The 16512-nt window shown below is 38.7% G+C and overlaps 1 protein-coding gene across 1 annotated transcript in view; it reads right to left on the bottom strand.

The window, feature by feature from the left end:
• Window positions 1-9428: 9428 nt before the first annotated feature.
• Window positions 9429-16512, bottom strand: part of ORC5 (origin recognition complex subunit 5) — a 78570-nt gene continuing 71486 nt past the window's right edge. The window contains exon 14 of the mRNA XM_019713598.2: window positions 9429-10214. Within this exon, the coding sequence (XP_019569157.1) occupies window positions 10169-10214 (46 nt within the window). The 3' untranslated portion in view covers window positions 9429-10168. The remainder of the gene's footprint in view (window positions 10215-16512) is intronic.

Raw genomic sequence — 16512 nt, 5'->3', positions numbered from 1 at the left:
CATGATTTTGTAGATTTATCTTTTTCTTCTTGTATGATTGGGGATACTCTTTCTGATTTTCTATGCACGTAGCTTTTGATCCAGCAAATGTATTTTTTCTATACCAATCAGGAAAGAGAATTACATGCATTTCTCATTCACATATGATGGACAATTAATATATATTCATGATCTTATTCCAGAATTATGCTAATTCTCCTTCTCTCTGTTATAATATGCCCAAAGGGACCTGAACCATCTGGATATTACATGAAACATCATATTGGTTCACTGTGTTGATGACATGGTATTAATTGGGCCTATTAAGCAAGAACCTGCAAGGAATCTGGACGCCTTGGTATGACAACACATGTCCCAGGTGCTGGATGGGAAATAAGCCTCACGATGATTCAGAAGCCTTCCACATCAGTGAAGTTTTAGGGGTCTGGTCTGAGATATGATGTGATATCCCTTCGAAAGTAAAGGTCAAGTTATTGCACTTACACCTCCTATTGCTAAAAAAGAAATACAAGGTGTCTTCAGATTGTGGGGCAACATACACTATTCCTACCTATTTATCAGTGATATAAAAGGTTGCTATTTCTGAGTAGGGAGCAGAGCAGGATAGAGGTCTGTAGGGAATCTAGGCTGTAGTACAAGCAACCCTGCCTCTTGGGCCGTACAACCCAGCAGTCCCCATAGTAATAGAGACCTGTGGGACAGAAGGATGCTGTGTGGAGCCTCTGACAAGTTCCAACAGCAGAGGTATAGCACAGTCCCATTCAGGGCTGAAGCAAATAGCTCTTGGCATGCTATAGCATCTTGGTAGAAGCTGAGCATCTAACCATGGGACATCATGTGTCACATGGCCAATTATCCATTATGATGAACAGGGTACTCTCAGACTCACCAATCCAGCAGCTGTCCATTTTAAAATGAAAGTGATACATTGAGGATCAATCTCAAATAGGTCCAGAATGCATAAGAAAGCACAGAAACAGGTTACCCACATCCACTGTTGCACCAATGCCTCTCCCACAGCTCATATCTATGGCTTCATGGTGGGTTTCCCCATGATCAACTGATGCAAGAGGAAAAAGGCTGGTTTTGTTTCTTGGATGGGTGAACTCTGTATGTTGGTGCAAATTGAAAATGGACTGTTGTTGCATTAGAGCGCTACTCAGTAGAGGTGACAGTGGTGAGTGGAAATCCTCCCAGTGGACACTTTTGAGTGGTCATCACTTCATGTGAAGAGAGAAGCAGCCCCAGGTAAGATTACAGTCAGACTCTGGGCCAGGGGTGAATGGCTTGGCTGGTTGGTCAGAAGCCTATAAGGAACAAGACTGGAAAATCAAGGACAGGACAATCAATCTGTAGAAGAGGCGTGTGGATAGACCTATGAGAAAGGCATAGACCAAGAGGCTCTTATGCGTCCACTGCAGAGGATGTACTAAATCACCAAGTGAAAAGAGAGTGGGTCAGAAGATGTCAGCCAGTGTCTGTCCTCAACTATCCCAGTGCTTGCACATGAATAGCAGAGATTCCAGCTATGCGTGGGCCTAAAACTATGAGTGGAGGGGGAGGAAAAGAATCCTGGAAGACAGTTCAAACTACAAAAGGCTGAGTTACTCTTGAATTGGCCAGTTAGTTTCTACCATCAACAGAAGCGGGGGCTCAAAAGCTAAGTGAATTTCAGTTGTTGTTGTTTTTTTTTTTCAAAAAAAAGAGCCTGTGATGCTTTTTGCTTGAGTTTGTCACACTTAAGATGTCTCTGAATTCCTTGTTTGGTGGGAGGGGGCTTGAAGTTTACATTGTCATGGTCACTTCTAACCAACTCTTACTTCAGCTAACTGTGGTTTCTACTTGGTATTTTGTAGGCTTTAAAAGAAATTTACTTTAGTGTCAACCCATTTATAGGAAACAGCCTTTTTAAAATGATCTCCCCCAATGTATAGCTATTACAGAAAGTTTAAGAGTTCCAAAAAATGGTCACATCTGGAATTGTAAAGCAATAACTTAAAATTTCTCCTTGGCTGTGTCACCCATACAATAGCCCAGCTTACAGTCTCTCTCTCTCTGTCTCTCTGTCTGTCTCCCTCCTCCCCGTCCCTCTCCCTTGCCTGATCCTCTGAATCAAAAACAAATTCTCACTTCTTTATATGAAAGAGTTTAGCCTTCCAAGGAACTCTTAGGGTTTCATTTTCTGCCCTTTCTGCAGCTTCTTTCTCAACTTCTGCTCCTAGCTACTCATTGAGGTATTTTCTTCCCTGAGAGGTATTCATTCTGCTGTCAGCTGTTGAGTGAATACATTTTTTTCATCCTAATTATATAAACATGAGAGATAACATATGAGAACTGTCTATTACAGTGCCAGACACATAGATGCTCAAGTGGTAGTTAACATTATTACAATCACATAGTTTTAACAGTGAAAAGTACGAGAAAAAGAAAAATCAATTTCCATTTCAAAGGACAATGTGTCCAGTAGTTTAACTTTTGTCCTCATCTTCCTTACTCAAGTAGCTCTTATTTATTGTACGATAATGATGGACCCATACTGACAGTTTTAATCATTAACGGACTTGTCTGCTTTCTACAACTAACTGTCTTGCTAATGACTGCCATTGTTCCCATGGAGATTAAGAGAAAATCCATGCAAACCAATCCAACACCTGGAGCCACACTCCAAGCATGTCCTCTACTGAGATTCAGTAGTGAATTCGTCATAACTAGGATGAAAAATACAACAAAAGATATAGATATTTCTAAGGGAAAGAAGACAGTTAGGTACAAATAATCAAATATTCCACACTTAGATCTACTTAGAAGAAATTTTTATAGATATGGCATATAACTTTATTTATTTATGAAATGGAGAGAAAGTAAACATATCATAATAAGAATAGCTTTAAAATAATCGGCTTTTGAAATTTAATTAGCATATTTAACCTGTATACTCAGCATTTACAGGGCATTCTGTGTGGGCTGGGCATGGTGTACATTGTTATATCTAAATCTATGATTCATTCACTCCTTTTCTGTCGTCTTTTGTTGTTTTTTTTTAATATTGCAAGGACCAGTTGAAATTTTCATATTAAAATTTAGTATTTAAATAAAAGAAGTTGCAATTGTATCATGAATCCCCTATTCCCATAGAAGAGATTGAACTCCCCAGGGACAGGGGTCATGCTAGAAGGGTTCTGAATGTTCCTGGGCAACTCGGCCAGCGAATGGGAAGAGATTTCTAACCATATTTCCTTTATAGACACAGTTCCCTTATATATTTCCATTGAGATGATGACGAACCTCATATTCATACCTCCAGCCTGGGCTTCTACCCTAACTCCAGACTTCTCTATCTGCCTCCTTGCCAGCTCCACTGAGATACTTAGTAGAAATCTCCAATTTACCATGTCCACACCTGAACCCCTTACCTTTTCTCCTCTCCAGTCTTCCAGATGTTCAGATAAAAAACTCTGGAGTCTACCTTGACTCTTTCTTTCACAGTCAATATCTAATTAATTAGCACATCCTGCAGACATTTCTTTCAAGTTATATCCTGAATCTGACAACTTCTCATCACCTCCACTGGTAACACGCTTACCTGAGCCACCATTATCTCTCACTTGGATTATTTTAATAGCCTTCTAACTGCTCTTCCTGCTCCCATGCTCATCTCCCCTATAGCCTATTCTCAGTGTAGCATCCGGTGATCCAGATCACGGATCCAAATCAAAGCCAGATCACGTGATTCCTCGGCTCCAAACTCTCCCCATCTCACAAAGAATAAAAACCAAGGTCTTTCAGCACGCTGCCAGGACATACACGACCTGGCCACCTCTCTGATCCCTCCTCCTACCACCACAGTTGCCCTTGTGTCCTATACTCCGACCACATTGGCCTCCTTGCAGCCACAGTTCCTGTGCTTCAGAAGAACGAAGAAGAGGTACCTCGATGGCGTGGAGGGATGCCCGGCAGTCTCTGCCACACCAATTCAAATTTTGAAATGACATAAAATATACTCCATATGCATTTAATACTATTTTTCAGCCTATATGTCCTGTGTGGTGATTTAGAGCGTTTACAAATTCTTTGACATTCCTTCTGTCAAGACGTGGGTCTAATTCCCTTCCCTTTAATATAAGACCATAACCTCTGCCTTAATCACAATGCTATAAAAGTGATGCTACTATGCTATCTTCTGCGGCTCGGTTAGAAACGGCCATGCAGCTCCTGCGGGTTTCCCTCGGGAAACCTTTCTGAACCTAGTTGCCATACCAGGAAGAGAGGAGAGAACACACAGAGAGAGCATGAGTAGGTGTTCTAGGTGACAGCCACCAGCCAGAATCAGCCCCCAGACGTGGGTGAGCCAGCCTGCATGCAACCTTCATGTGATTCCAACCTGAATCTCGAGCTGCCCCCAGGTTACCACTTGGAGCCAATCCTTGCCCAAACTGCAGATTCACGATCAAAATAAATGACTGCTGCTTTTAGTCCATTAAGTTTGGGGTGGCTTGTTACCCAGCAGTAGATATCCTGTTTCTGGGCCATTTTGGATTCCAATTTCTACAAGTTAACATCTATTTCACTGTCTTCCTCCTTTCATACTTCAATTTTTTTTTACTCTTTCCTCACTTTAGTGTTTCTTTTTTTCTTTCTCCCATTTCATCATTATGATAAGCATTTTAAATAAGCAATTCTATTAAAAGAGACATATTGGCCACACGTTTGAAAATTGGTTTTTGATGTCTTTGAGATATTGCTTTTCATTATATTGATGTAGTTTCACATTTCAACTACTTATATGTAAATATCTGAGCCAGAGCAATGCCTCTATTACAGGGACCACGCAGGGGTTAGGGACTCCGAGCCCTGTGTAGTCAAAAACCCACGTGTAACTTATGACTCCCAAAAAACTTTACTAACAGCTATCTGTTGACCTGAAGCTTTACCAATAACATAAACAGTTGGTTAACACATATTTTGTATATTATATGTATTATATACTGTATTCTTACAATAAAGTAAGCTAGGGAAAATATTAAGAAAACCATAAGGAAAATATGTACATATATTATATCCATTCATAACATACCTAGCTTTTTCTTAATTTTTGATATTTCTAGGCTACACGGTTCATTTGGGAGTTTCTTCAAACTGTCGCAAATCTCCAAAAAATTTTCCAATATATTTATGGGATACAATCTGCATATAAGTGGACCTGTACAATTCAAACCTGTGTTGTTCAGGGTCAACTGTACTATGGAAGTCAGCTAAAAAAGATGAAATTGTCGTTGGATCTAACATTCTTCACAGAACTGAAACTCTATGTGGGTTTGGTTTTTCCTTTTGGGACCATATAACAAATGGCACTTAGCCGAGGTCTCTTACTGCCACTTCATATAAGGAAGGGCATGAGGTTTACATGAATAGTGGAGAATCGTTACTTAAAAAATTAATTTGCAGTTGAAGAGCAATAGTTACAACCACATTCTATATATTTTCTTTAACTCATTTCAAGATGGTTTCTCCCTCACCATGTCAGGGACACTACATTAAGAACTAAGACCTTTAACTCTCTAAATAACCACCTCTATTCTGATGACTCATACATTTATACTCCGTAGTAACTCTGACCTCTGACCTAAATCTAACGACCTACTTTACATTACTTGGATTTCTTATAAGTAATCAAGGCAACATGTCTAAAACTGACCTCCTGATTTTCCTCACCCCACAGGCCGAAGTCCTCCCCCAGGCTTTCCTATCTCGAGGAATGGCTCTACCAGTGCTGATAGCACCTGCTGTCCAGGCCAGAACTCCATCTCCTCTGTGTACAGCTGTATCTCCTTTCTGACACAACGCCTGACACATAGCTGGTACTTAGTACTTGTTGAATAACAATGGAATACTTTTATGGCAACTGCCATTAAATCAGATTCTCAACTCCATCATAGACCAAGGAAATGAATTATGGTTTATCCCAAACGCAAGCAGATTTTTACTGATGCTAAAACCCAGGCCCTTTCCATCGTGCCAGAGCTACCACTATTTACTCAAACAGTTGAATGCCTTCTAAAATTCCCGTCATTACTGTGCATCAACATGCAGTTAAATGAATGAATTGATTATAATTTTCTCTGCTCTACCAAATTTCTACTTCTCATACTGTGTCACTGCCGGAAAATGAACACTGTGTATTCAGGGCATTTAACAGCAAATTTGAGTGAAATGTTGATATCTTGATAGGAAAGATTTCTTTGAGCTCTACTAAGCATTTTTGAAGGCAAATTGTGTCAGCAGGCTGAAATTACATGCAAAATTATCTAAACTATTCACATATGACAGGCAGTCACACTTTGTAGCAGATGAAGCTTTCAAAATGTAGGTGATGAAGCTGAATACTATCAACCTCTCATGCAGTTACCTCCAATCCAAGTCTCTGCTCATGGCTACAGGCATAAAATACAAACAATTACGGCACACAGTCGTGTGAGGCATCAGGTAGCAAGGGAGGACACTTATAGTCCTGACTGCACGCATGGGCTCCTTGCTGCCTTTCATCTACTATGTTAGAGACTTACTGAGTGCTTGATACGGTAAGAGATGCATTATTCCTGGACTTGGTTCATTACTCTACTTTTCTTTGTATGGTACAAGCAGTGGTATAGACTTTGGAGAGACTAAGGAGGCATCCTCTAACTGAGTTTTCATGCTCCAGACCACCTTAATTACATTAAACAATTGTTGGTTAACTAAATCCATTGGAGATACACCACTAATTGTCCAGCCACCATAGCTTGAGAGCAAACAATGTAATTGCTCCGTCACCTGCCCTTTGATTCATTCTCAGATCATGCTTTTGACTATTCAACAAGAGCCTGAAAAATAAGTAATGAAATCTGCATGTGAATTAGAACCCAGTAGATAATACTTCCATTCTAAAGAAATCCAAGGTATTGTGTCCATTTGAGTAACTCCAAAATTTTAAACAAGAAATAATTTTCAAAGATACAGTTAGTTAAGAGTACCTCTTCTCTTTTTAGTTAAAATGTTACCACATTCTCTCACTTTCCTCCTTTCTAGGCCACAAATAAATATTTCATGGTAGTATTAATAACAACCGCTAATATTTGTTGAGCACTTACTATGCGTCAGGTACCTCATTAATTCAGTTTTTCAACCTTGGCACTCCTGACATTTTGGACCTAATGATTCTGTTGTGGAATATGCATTTAGGATGTTTAGCATTCCAGGCCTCTGCCCTCCCCACTCACACCTAGTTGTGACAGACAAAAATTGTTGTTACAATTTGTCTAGAAATTGTAAATGTTCCACGGTGGGCAAAACTGCCTTAGATATATAATTTATTTAGTCCTCTAAACAACTCCATGAGACAGTTCTAGTCTCCACAGCACACGTGAGAAAACAAAGGCACATAAAGAGCATAAAGAGTCAATAACTTGCCTAAAGTCACACAACCTGTGGAGATACGGCAGGTATTTGACTTAACTGCTCTTAACTGCTGCCGGGGGACTTCACCCCTTTCTGACTTTAGGACTTAATGAAAAGAGGCTTGTTGGATCAGAATCCCTTCTAGAGTTATGGAAAAGGAATTGCTTCAGCAATGCATTCAGGGACTGAAACTGACTTGAGAGGGAAGATGCAGTAAGGTCTTCACCTGACTAATGTATACCTGCATCATGGGAATTGAAAGATATTTTAAAAACGGAGGATCACACATGTATGAAAAATCTAAAATCCCACAGCTTAGTCACTTCTTGTACCACCTAAATCATTTTTAGCTAGGTAGAATTTAAGCACCTCTTCTGTTAATGAAAATATCTGGCCCACCAACCAGCATTATTGTCATCATTATATTCCCTCCTGTAATTGGAGATTTATACCTTTCAATTAGAGAATTCACTTGCAGATGACCCTTGTTAAAATGCTATTATCCATATTAAGCTCTGTTAATCTTCATTTAAATAAATTAATCAAATTGCTGAGTCATTTAGCAAGCCATTAGAAAGTAAATTACAAAACAGGAAAGTTCTGGTGGCCCCGTCAGGAGCAGAGAAAATCTGGTTACAAGGTATTTTGCAGAGAAGCCGCGTGTGGGGCTGGTAGCTCAGTATGGGGCATACAAGACGGGCAATGTGCTAGGCAGTGGACAGGTGGCCAACAGTGAGGAGAAGCCATGGAGTCACTCACAGGAAACTGCCTCCTTTCTATCCCTCTCCCCAGTTCCGTTTGACAGTCTCTCAACCCTCCCATACTCTAGAGCTCTTCCTTCGACATGCAAGTTGGTCCCAGCCTATCCAGGAAGGCTGCACAGCAGACTTGCCACTTAATAGTAAATTCGGAGGGCTGAATATTTTTCCAAGTAGCATTGCCCTTCCTGGAATCAGCTACCCAAACTGTCAACCAAGCGTAAATGACCTGGCTTTGCGAAAATGAAAAATGGCCAAGTTTTATCCAAGGGTCTATGGATTTGCAAATCACAAACACTACCAGGTTAATACCCAGAGTATTACAAAGAAAAGAGAAAAATTGAGAGTTCTTATAGTAAAAAGTACATTCTTGAGAAAAAAATCAGTCTTGCATTCTTAGCTTCTGGACTGGTCCAAGATGGTAACCTTCTAGATGTCAGATGATCTGGATAACACGTCAGGTGATCTGGACACGTGAACATCCTTTCCTACTTTCTTCAGAGGGTTATCTATAGGATATATATGTCTCCAAGAATTGACACGTAACAGAAATTTCAAAAGTTTAAGTTCCAAGACTAGTTAAAGCAAGGATACAATTGTTTCTTCATATCTCAGCCTACTTCATTTTAGTAATTTAACAGCTTGCCTATAGTGACTCCATTTTATTTCTTTACTACTTTATATAAAATACATTTTATTTCACTCACTACTTTAATGATACATGGATTCTGAGTGTGGGAAAAGTAAGCCTGCACTTGCAATGCACATGGCTTTTCCCTGGTCCTGGCTTCTCCAAACATCTTGTGGAACACAAATTCCACCATTTTCTGTGGGACCAGAGACAGGGTGAGGGTGCTCTATCACTCATTGTGGATGTCATCCTTTGGGCAAGAAAGTCTTCCCTTGCTGTCTTACGTAGGGGGACAAAAAAGAATTCGTCTTGTCCTGCTACTCACTACCCCTAAATAAATGCAAGTAGACAACTGTTTGTTTTCTTTGATCCAGAGTGTCAGATAATGACTACATTTTTGAAAGGCTTCCTATCTGCGAGTGCCTACTGTGAGAATTTTTCAAGAAAAGAATGAAAGCATCAAATGCCACTGAAATTTAAAGTAGGCTCTGTAATTAAGCACTTTAAATATGCTCAAAACAATCTTCAGCATTCAAAGGCTAACAGAAAGCTTCTTCAAAAATATGAACAGACAAGAAAATCAGACCCAAGGTTCATAACTGATATAACAGGAAAAAATTTTATTGTGGAACTTTAAAGGCCAATGATTCAAAACAGAAAAGAAAACTATCCTGCAGATTAAAAAGCTAGTTGGAGTGGTTAACTGCAAGAGTGGCCAGATAAATCTCACACAAGCACACTAGTTACCAAGCAGACTTGAGATGGAAGGAAGGTTGGCCTCTATTTGATCAAACTACTTTGCCTTTTGAGAAAGGCAGGGTTGAAAGATAAGCATATACAAGCTTGGATTTTAAAAAAACCTATTTATTATATGTTGCAACTATGATCTTTTAAAGCAGGAGCCTTAGGAAAATCTGCTTTGGCAAGCAACTGCAGAGGCTCCTGTGGAGAGGAAGTGGAAAGACTGGGCTTATATACAAGGGCTGCTGGCACCTTCAAAGCGCAGGGGATAGTTCACAGCAAAATGTAGTCCTAAGTAAATGGGTTTCAGGCAATTTCAGTGTTAAGATAACATCATTAAGAGTAGAACAGATTGTGCTCAAACCCTGCTGTTTATAATTAACACGTTGCTTCCAAATACTCCGGGGTCCCTGGTAAATAGTCTTCTGCTCACATCCACCCAGACCAATCAGAGTATTTTCATCAGATTCCATGCTGGGCCAGCACCTGTCTGGACAAATCCAACTGAGCCAAAGAACTCCTCTCCCTGGCCAGCTAAGGAGTTGGATGCACACAGCTTGGCTTAGTCATTGTCACAGTGTCCATATGGCTTTGAAGCTTGTTTTCACAAGAAATCATACAAGTATTTTATTATGTCAAAGTTCACCGTCCTATAAACAAAAACAGATAACACGTTAGCATCCTCACCCTCAGACTGCTCAGCTTTGTACGTATGATTCTGGGAAGCACATGCAGAATAATTCACAGCTGATGCTAAATCATCCTCTTGTGCTATCAAAAGCACCATGACAGGATCGAGAGTAATTTTTCAAAATGTCGCTAGGAAAAGAGTTTCTTTAAAAAGTTTTTTCCGCTCCATACATAAAGTTTGCTTTTCTAAAAAACAAAGGAAATGAAGTTAGAACTATTCAACATTCTGTATTTCAATTTTATTACAGAAAGTTTAGATTTCATCTGAAAGCTATTTGCTTTTTGTCAAATAACCAGAATAAAGTAATTAGAGATGCAAAAGTATTTAAAGCTTCTTTGCTTTTGAACATTGTTTATCTTCCAAAACACCTGTTTTATCATTACATAATACATAGCTCATCTGTCCTCATTTGTAGTTTTCATTCTTTTCAGTCTTAACACTGGCTGACCTGTGTGTGTATTGTAACTAAATCTGTATGATCTAAGAATACGATACAACAGACGATGTGAATGTATATTTTTGTACTCTGATGGCAAGCAGAATAAAATAGAAGGGAAAGAGAGACATATAATTATTTTCCTTTCTCCAAACTCATTCTTCACTATAAATATTCAAACTTGGAGGTTTATTATGTGAATAAATGGTCAAAATAATTAGACATAATGATCTAGCAGTAAGTATAAAATTAAAGCCTTAAAGTAGTCTATTCTGCAAAAATAATCATCCATGTGAGAACAGCCTTTTAAAGATTCACTAATTGCATGCTCTTATTTATTAAACCATCATCAATTAATGTTTTTGTCTATCATTTTGTAATACACTTCCTAAAAACGTTTCTAAGCAAATGACTGACACATCAATTTTTTTTTTAATTTGGAATGGGGAATTATAAATACTGCTTATGAAAACACATTTAAAAATAGCTCAAATGGGATGCGATGGCTATTATGGTACCTAATGGTGGACTGCAGAATACCTTAATTGTTTCATAGAACAGTGCCTGCCTGAAGAATATCTAAACTTTTCAAATGGCATAGCAGCACTGTCAAAACAATCCTGTTATCACTATTAGTAACAAAACAACTAAAAACAGGTACTAACATTTTTAAAAAAATCTTATCTCAGGCATAAAGACACAAAAGGTACAGTTATTATATCATAAAGCTGTATTATTTTGTGTTTTTCTTTCATTCAACTCTAGAACCCCCCAAATTTACTGGCAACAAGGTAGTACTAACAGATAACTTTTTCTAAAAATTCATGATATTGGTGAAAAGATATTTTGTAGAGGATCTTAGAAGAAAACACACATAGTAGGCTGTTTTTAACCATAGGCAAAAAGGGAAGTGGAATTTGTACATCCCTCCAGGGACATTCCCCATGACTTTGGGTCTTAACGTTATAAACCTGAAGTGGCAAGGTAAAGTGGGCTTACTGTCAAGTTTTACCTTTTTTTCTTTTCTTTTTTTTTGCATTGGATGAAAAAGAAGTTTAGAAGAAGGTTAAGATTAAAACAATTTAAATTCTGACACTATGGGATTGATTAAAAGATATTATTTGATAGAATACTACTCAGCCATACAAAATGATCCATATGAAGAGATACCTACAGTATTAAGAGAGAAAAGGAGAGCAGGGAATTACAACTATGTTTTGACAGCCAAGGAGAAGTGTTTGTACGATGGACTAAAAATAGACGAGAACATAAACAAATGAAAATACTATGACTTGTTAATGGCAGCACTCTTATTCAGTAATCTATTTGTGTAACTCTAGCATAGTTTGTGCAATAAAATTTCCTTTAATAGAATGAATGGACTGATTTAAAATCACTAAGCAATTTAAATGTATTAATTTATAAAAGTTTAACTATATTCCACTTCTCTGCTTTGGCATTAGGAAGTACTCAAGCAAATTGAATAATAGTTAACATTTCTGGAGTTTTTAAAAAAACTAAATTAATCAGTTACTAAATATGTAAGATCATTAAAAAACATTTATTGCACAAAATGCATGACTACCTTCCTCTATCATCACTCCATCCTCCAATACAAAGTGGTGACTTCCCAACTAATCCCCACGTAAATTATTCTAAGACGTGGCAAAATTTGATAGAATAACCACAAGGGCAAGATGCAACATATTCCAAATATAACTTTGTGCTTCAAGGACTTAGAGACAAACAAGTCACTTTAAAGAAAGTTTTAAGTTACAAAGGGAGTTATGTACTTTGCAAGTGCTTTCTCTGGTTTTTCATGGTTTCAGATGCCTATTAGATTCACATAAATACAATTTTAAGATTTTAGATAGTTTCTGTATACCACAGGAAATTCTTTCACAGAACCCAAATTAATTATTTTCTAAAGTAAGCATCTAGAAAGAAATAAGATAAACAAAAACAGTGTTGGTGGCAACTTACCTAGGATTAATTCTTAAATTAAATCAGAATTTAGAATATTTTAATACAAGCTAATTACATAGCCTATATCTAAGTATTTAATTTAGCCTTTCTCCTTTTATGTCACTTTGTTGATTCTTTTACAACACTGAAATACTTCTTTCTCATGGGATACTATTTTATTTCATTTTCCTTGGTGGGCAGTTTGAGATTTTTTTAGTTTAGTTTGGTTCGTCTGACAACATGCAACCGTACAACTTTAAGTTGCAATCTTAAGTTATCTCATGGTGTCTTCCCACTGACTGTAGAGGAAAACAACACTGGAAACAACTACCATTTACATTGAGAACAGGCAGTATTTCGTAAGTGTCTCAGTCGCCTGTCATCTGCGTTCTCCCCTACTCTGCCTCCATATTCTGTGCTCCCTTTCTGGAACCAGCCTCCTACTACTTCTGTGTCCAAACCTTTCCACTGCTCCTTGGTCAATAAAGATCTCTATGATTTCTACCTCTTCCATGAATGGCTTTTTCTCTTCCATGTTTAACTGAAAGTTAGCTTCCCTGAAAGAACAATCCTTCTCTTCAGCTCTTTCCTATGAGGTTAGACTCTCCTGTGCCCCAGGCAGTCCTGTCGGATGGGGTTGGTCCTTGCACAAAAAGCTCTGCTTCTGAGACGCAAACCACTGCATTCACCACACTTTATTCCCCTTATCACCATCTCTTAGTCACCAAATAACATAGCGCCCAGTTTCGTCTTCCTTTCCATCCCAAGATCTACGTGAGCCTTAGTGACTTCACTGCACACTTGTCGTTTTTACCTCCAATGGCCTTTTCTGCTCTCATGAGCCATGATCAGAAATGGACTACCTCTAAAAACATAAATTCGGACCTTCTACCCTCTGCTCCCTAATCTCTTCCTTCAAGCTACCTGAGCACCTTGAGACAACCAGTTCACAAACTCCTCCACTTTGTCCTGATCTACAGCTACTTACTGAGGACCCATGTGCCAGACAGTGAACTATTAGCCCTCCACCGGCTTCACCTTCTTCTTTCCCTTCCCAGCCTAGACCCCACAGCTCATCACTTCAAGCGCTCATGTGTGGACATGCTCTCGTTTCACCTGGCAAAATCCCCGTCCTCTGTGATTTCAATCACATCTTTCTGCTGTCCCAGTACCCGCATGTAGAATGCTGCTGGAGAGGACGACCAGTTTCACAGATTTGTGCCACAGCAAATTCAAGGTCAGAAACCTCAACTGGGCCTTCACCACGCCCAGCAAGCTGCCTTCCTTGTCAGTACATTCTTCCATTCCCACAGCAGCTGCTGCAATTATCCATATTCCTCTCAAACTGCTACTACTTTTGCCCTTAGTCTTAGTCTCAAAGTTGGCCCCTCCTTCTCAGGTAAAACAGAAGCCATCAGACCAGGACTCACTCAACTTCTGTTTTTTGCAAATATTTTGGTTTTTTGCTATTTTAAAGATTCTGGTTTTTGCAAATATTTTAAAGATTCTGTTTTTTGCAAAAAGGTTGGTTGCCTCTTTCTTTTGCTGATGATTTCTTTTGCTGTGCAGAAGCTTTTTAGTTTGATGTAGTCCCTCTCATTCATTTATTTTTTATTTTACTTCCCTTGTCTTTGAGGTCAAATTTATAAAATCCTTTTTGAACCCAAGGTCCAAAAGTTTAGTATCTATACTTTTTTCTATGCATTTTAATGCTTCAGGTGTTATATTTAGATCTTTGATATATTTTGAGTTAATTTTGCTGTATGGTGACAGACAGCAGTCAAGTTTCATTCTTTTGCATGTGGCTTTCCAATTTTCCCAATACCATTTATTGAAGAGGCTTTCTTTGCTCTATTGGATGCTTTTGGTTCCTTTGTTGAAAATTATCTGCCCATATACACGTGGGTTTATTTCTGGGTTCTCAATTGGTCTGTGTGTCTCTTTTTCTGCCAATACCATGCTGTTTCGATTATTGCAAATGCCTCCAATAGGGGTTAAGGGGCTAATATCCAAAATATGTAAAGAACTCAACAACAAAAAAATGAACAATCCAATGTAAAAATCGGCAGAAGACCTGAACAGACACTTCTCCCAAGAAGACATACAAACGGCCAATAGATATAGAAAAAGACACTCAACTTCTCTAGCTATTAGGGAAATACAAATCAAGCCCACAATGAGATACCACCTCATACCTCTTAGAATGGCTATCATCAACAAGACAAATAACAACAAGTGGTGGAGAAGCTGTGGAGAAAAAGGAACCCTCGTACACTGTTGGTGGGAATGTGAATTGGTACAGCCACTATGGAAAGCAGTATGGAGGTTCCTCAAAAAAATTAGAATTACCATATGACCCAGCAACCCCTCTCCTGGGTATCTACCCAAAAAATCTGAAAACATTTCACTGTAATGATATATGTACCCTGATGTTCACTGCAGCATTTACGGTGGCCAAGACATGGAAACAACGAAAGCGACCTTTGATAGATGATTGGATAAAGAAGTTATGGCATATATACACAATGGAATACTACTTGGGCATAAGAAAAGATGAAATATTGCCATTTGTGACAACATGGATGAATCTTAAGAGTATCATGAGAAGTGAAATAAGTCAGACAGAAAGAGAACCATATGACTTCACTCATGTGGGATATTAAACTGAAAGCAACAAATGAACAAGACAAACAAACAAAAATTCATAGACATAGACAACAGTTTAGTGGTTACCAGAGGGTAAGGGGGGAGTAGATGATAGAAGAGGGTAAAGGGGGTCAAATATATGGTGATGGAAGGAAAACTGACTCTGGGTGGTGAACACACAATGCGATATATAGATGATGTATTATAGAATTGTACTCTTGAAAGCTATATAATTTTACTAACCACTGTCACCCCAATAAACTTTAAAAAAAAAAGATTCTGTTTTTATCTCAAGAGTTATGGAAAACTACTGAAGACTTTTATGTAGGAGGGTGACATTAAATTTTCACAAGATCATTTTGGGTATAGCATAGACAAAAAAATTATAAGGGGATAAAAGTAGACAGAAGACCAATTAGGAGGCTACCAGAGAAGAGATGATTGTGGCTTAGTCTAGAGGAAGAACAGGACAAATGATAAAAGTAATTTTGAGATACAGAGGAGGGAGTGGTAGGCTCCAGGACTAATGCTTAGATACCGGGAGTGTGAGAACACAGTGTCAAGAGCGACTCCCAGGTTTTAGCCTGTGTAACATGGCAGACAGAGTGCAGTGCCAACTGCTGAAGTAGGGAGCTGGCGGCAAGCTGGATCATTCTTTTTTGTTGGCAGGTGGAGAGAGAGGTTAGCGTTCCTGGGTGCAGTTTTGGAAATGTATTGATGTAGCTAGGAAACATCCAACAAAGGTCAGGAATATTAGAAGAAAGGTCTGGCCTTTACAATTGGGGAGTTATTAATACACGGATGGTGGTTGAAGTCATGGGTATAATTCAAACTGCCTAGAAAAAAAGTATAATATCAAAAAATAGCCATGCCTCAAGGACCAGCTACATTTAAAGGTCAGGTGGAGAGGATAAACTGGCAAATGAGCCTTAGAGAAAAAAAAAAAACAGCCAAAGAATAAAGAGAAAAACCAGAGACTAGAATCATGGGCTTTAAGAGAAGAGAGTTTAAGAAAGAGACAGCGGCCAACAGTGTCAGGAGCCACAGAGCAGACAAATAGCCTGCAGACTAAAGACTGTTCTGAGGAAACGGAATTCAGAGCACAGGTGAAGAACCCTCCTTAGATACTAGGGAAAGGGACCCACCCTACTGAAGGAAAGAATGATGTAGGCAGCTGAAGGAATTCTCGACAGACGTTTTCCATTTGTTC

This window comes from Rhinolophus sinicus, linkage group LG09, assembly GCF_036562045.2.
Source record: "Rhinolophus sinicus isolate RSC01 linkage group LG09, ASM3656204v1, whole genome shotgun sequence".
Lineage (NCBI taxonomy): Eukaryota > Metazoa > Chordata > Mammalia > Chiroptera > Rhinolophidae > Rhinolophus > Rhinolophus sinicus.
The sequence above is the reverse complement of the archived record's forward strand: the minus strand, read 5'-3'. Positions and strand labels throughout refer to the sequence as shown.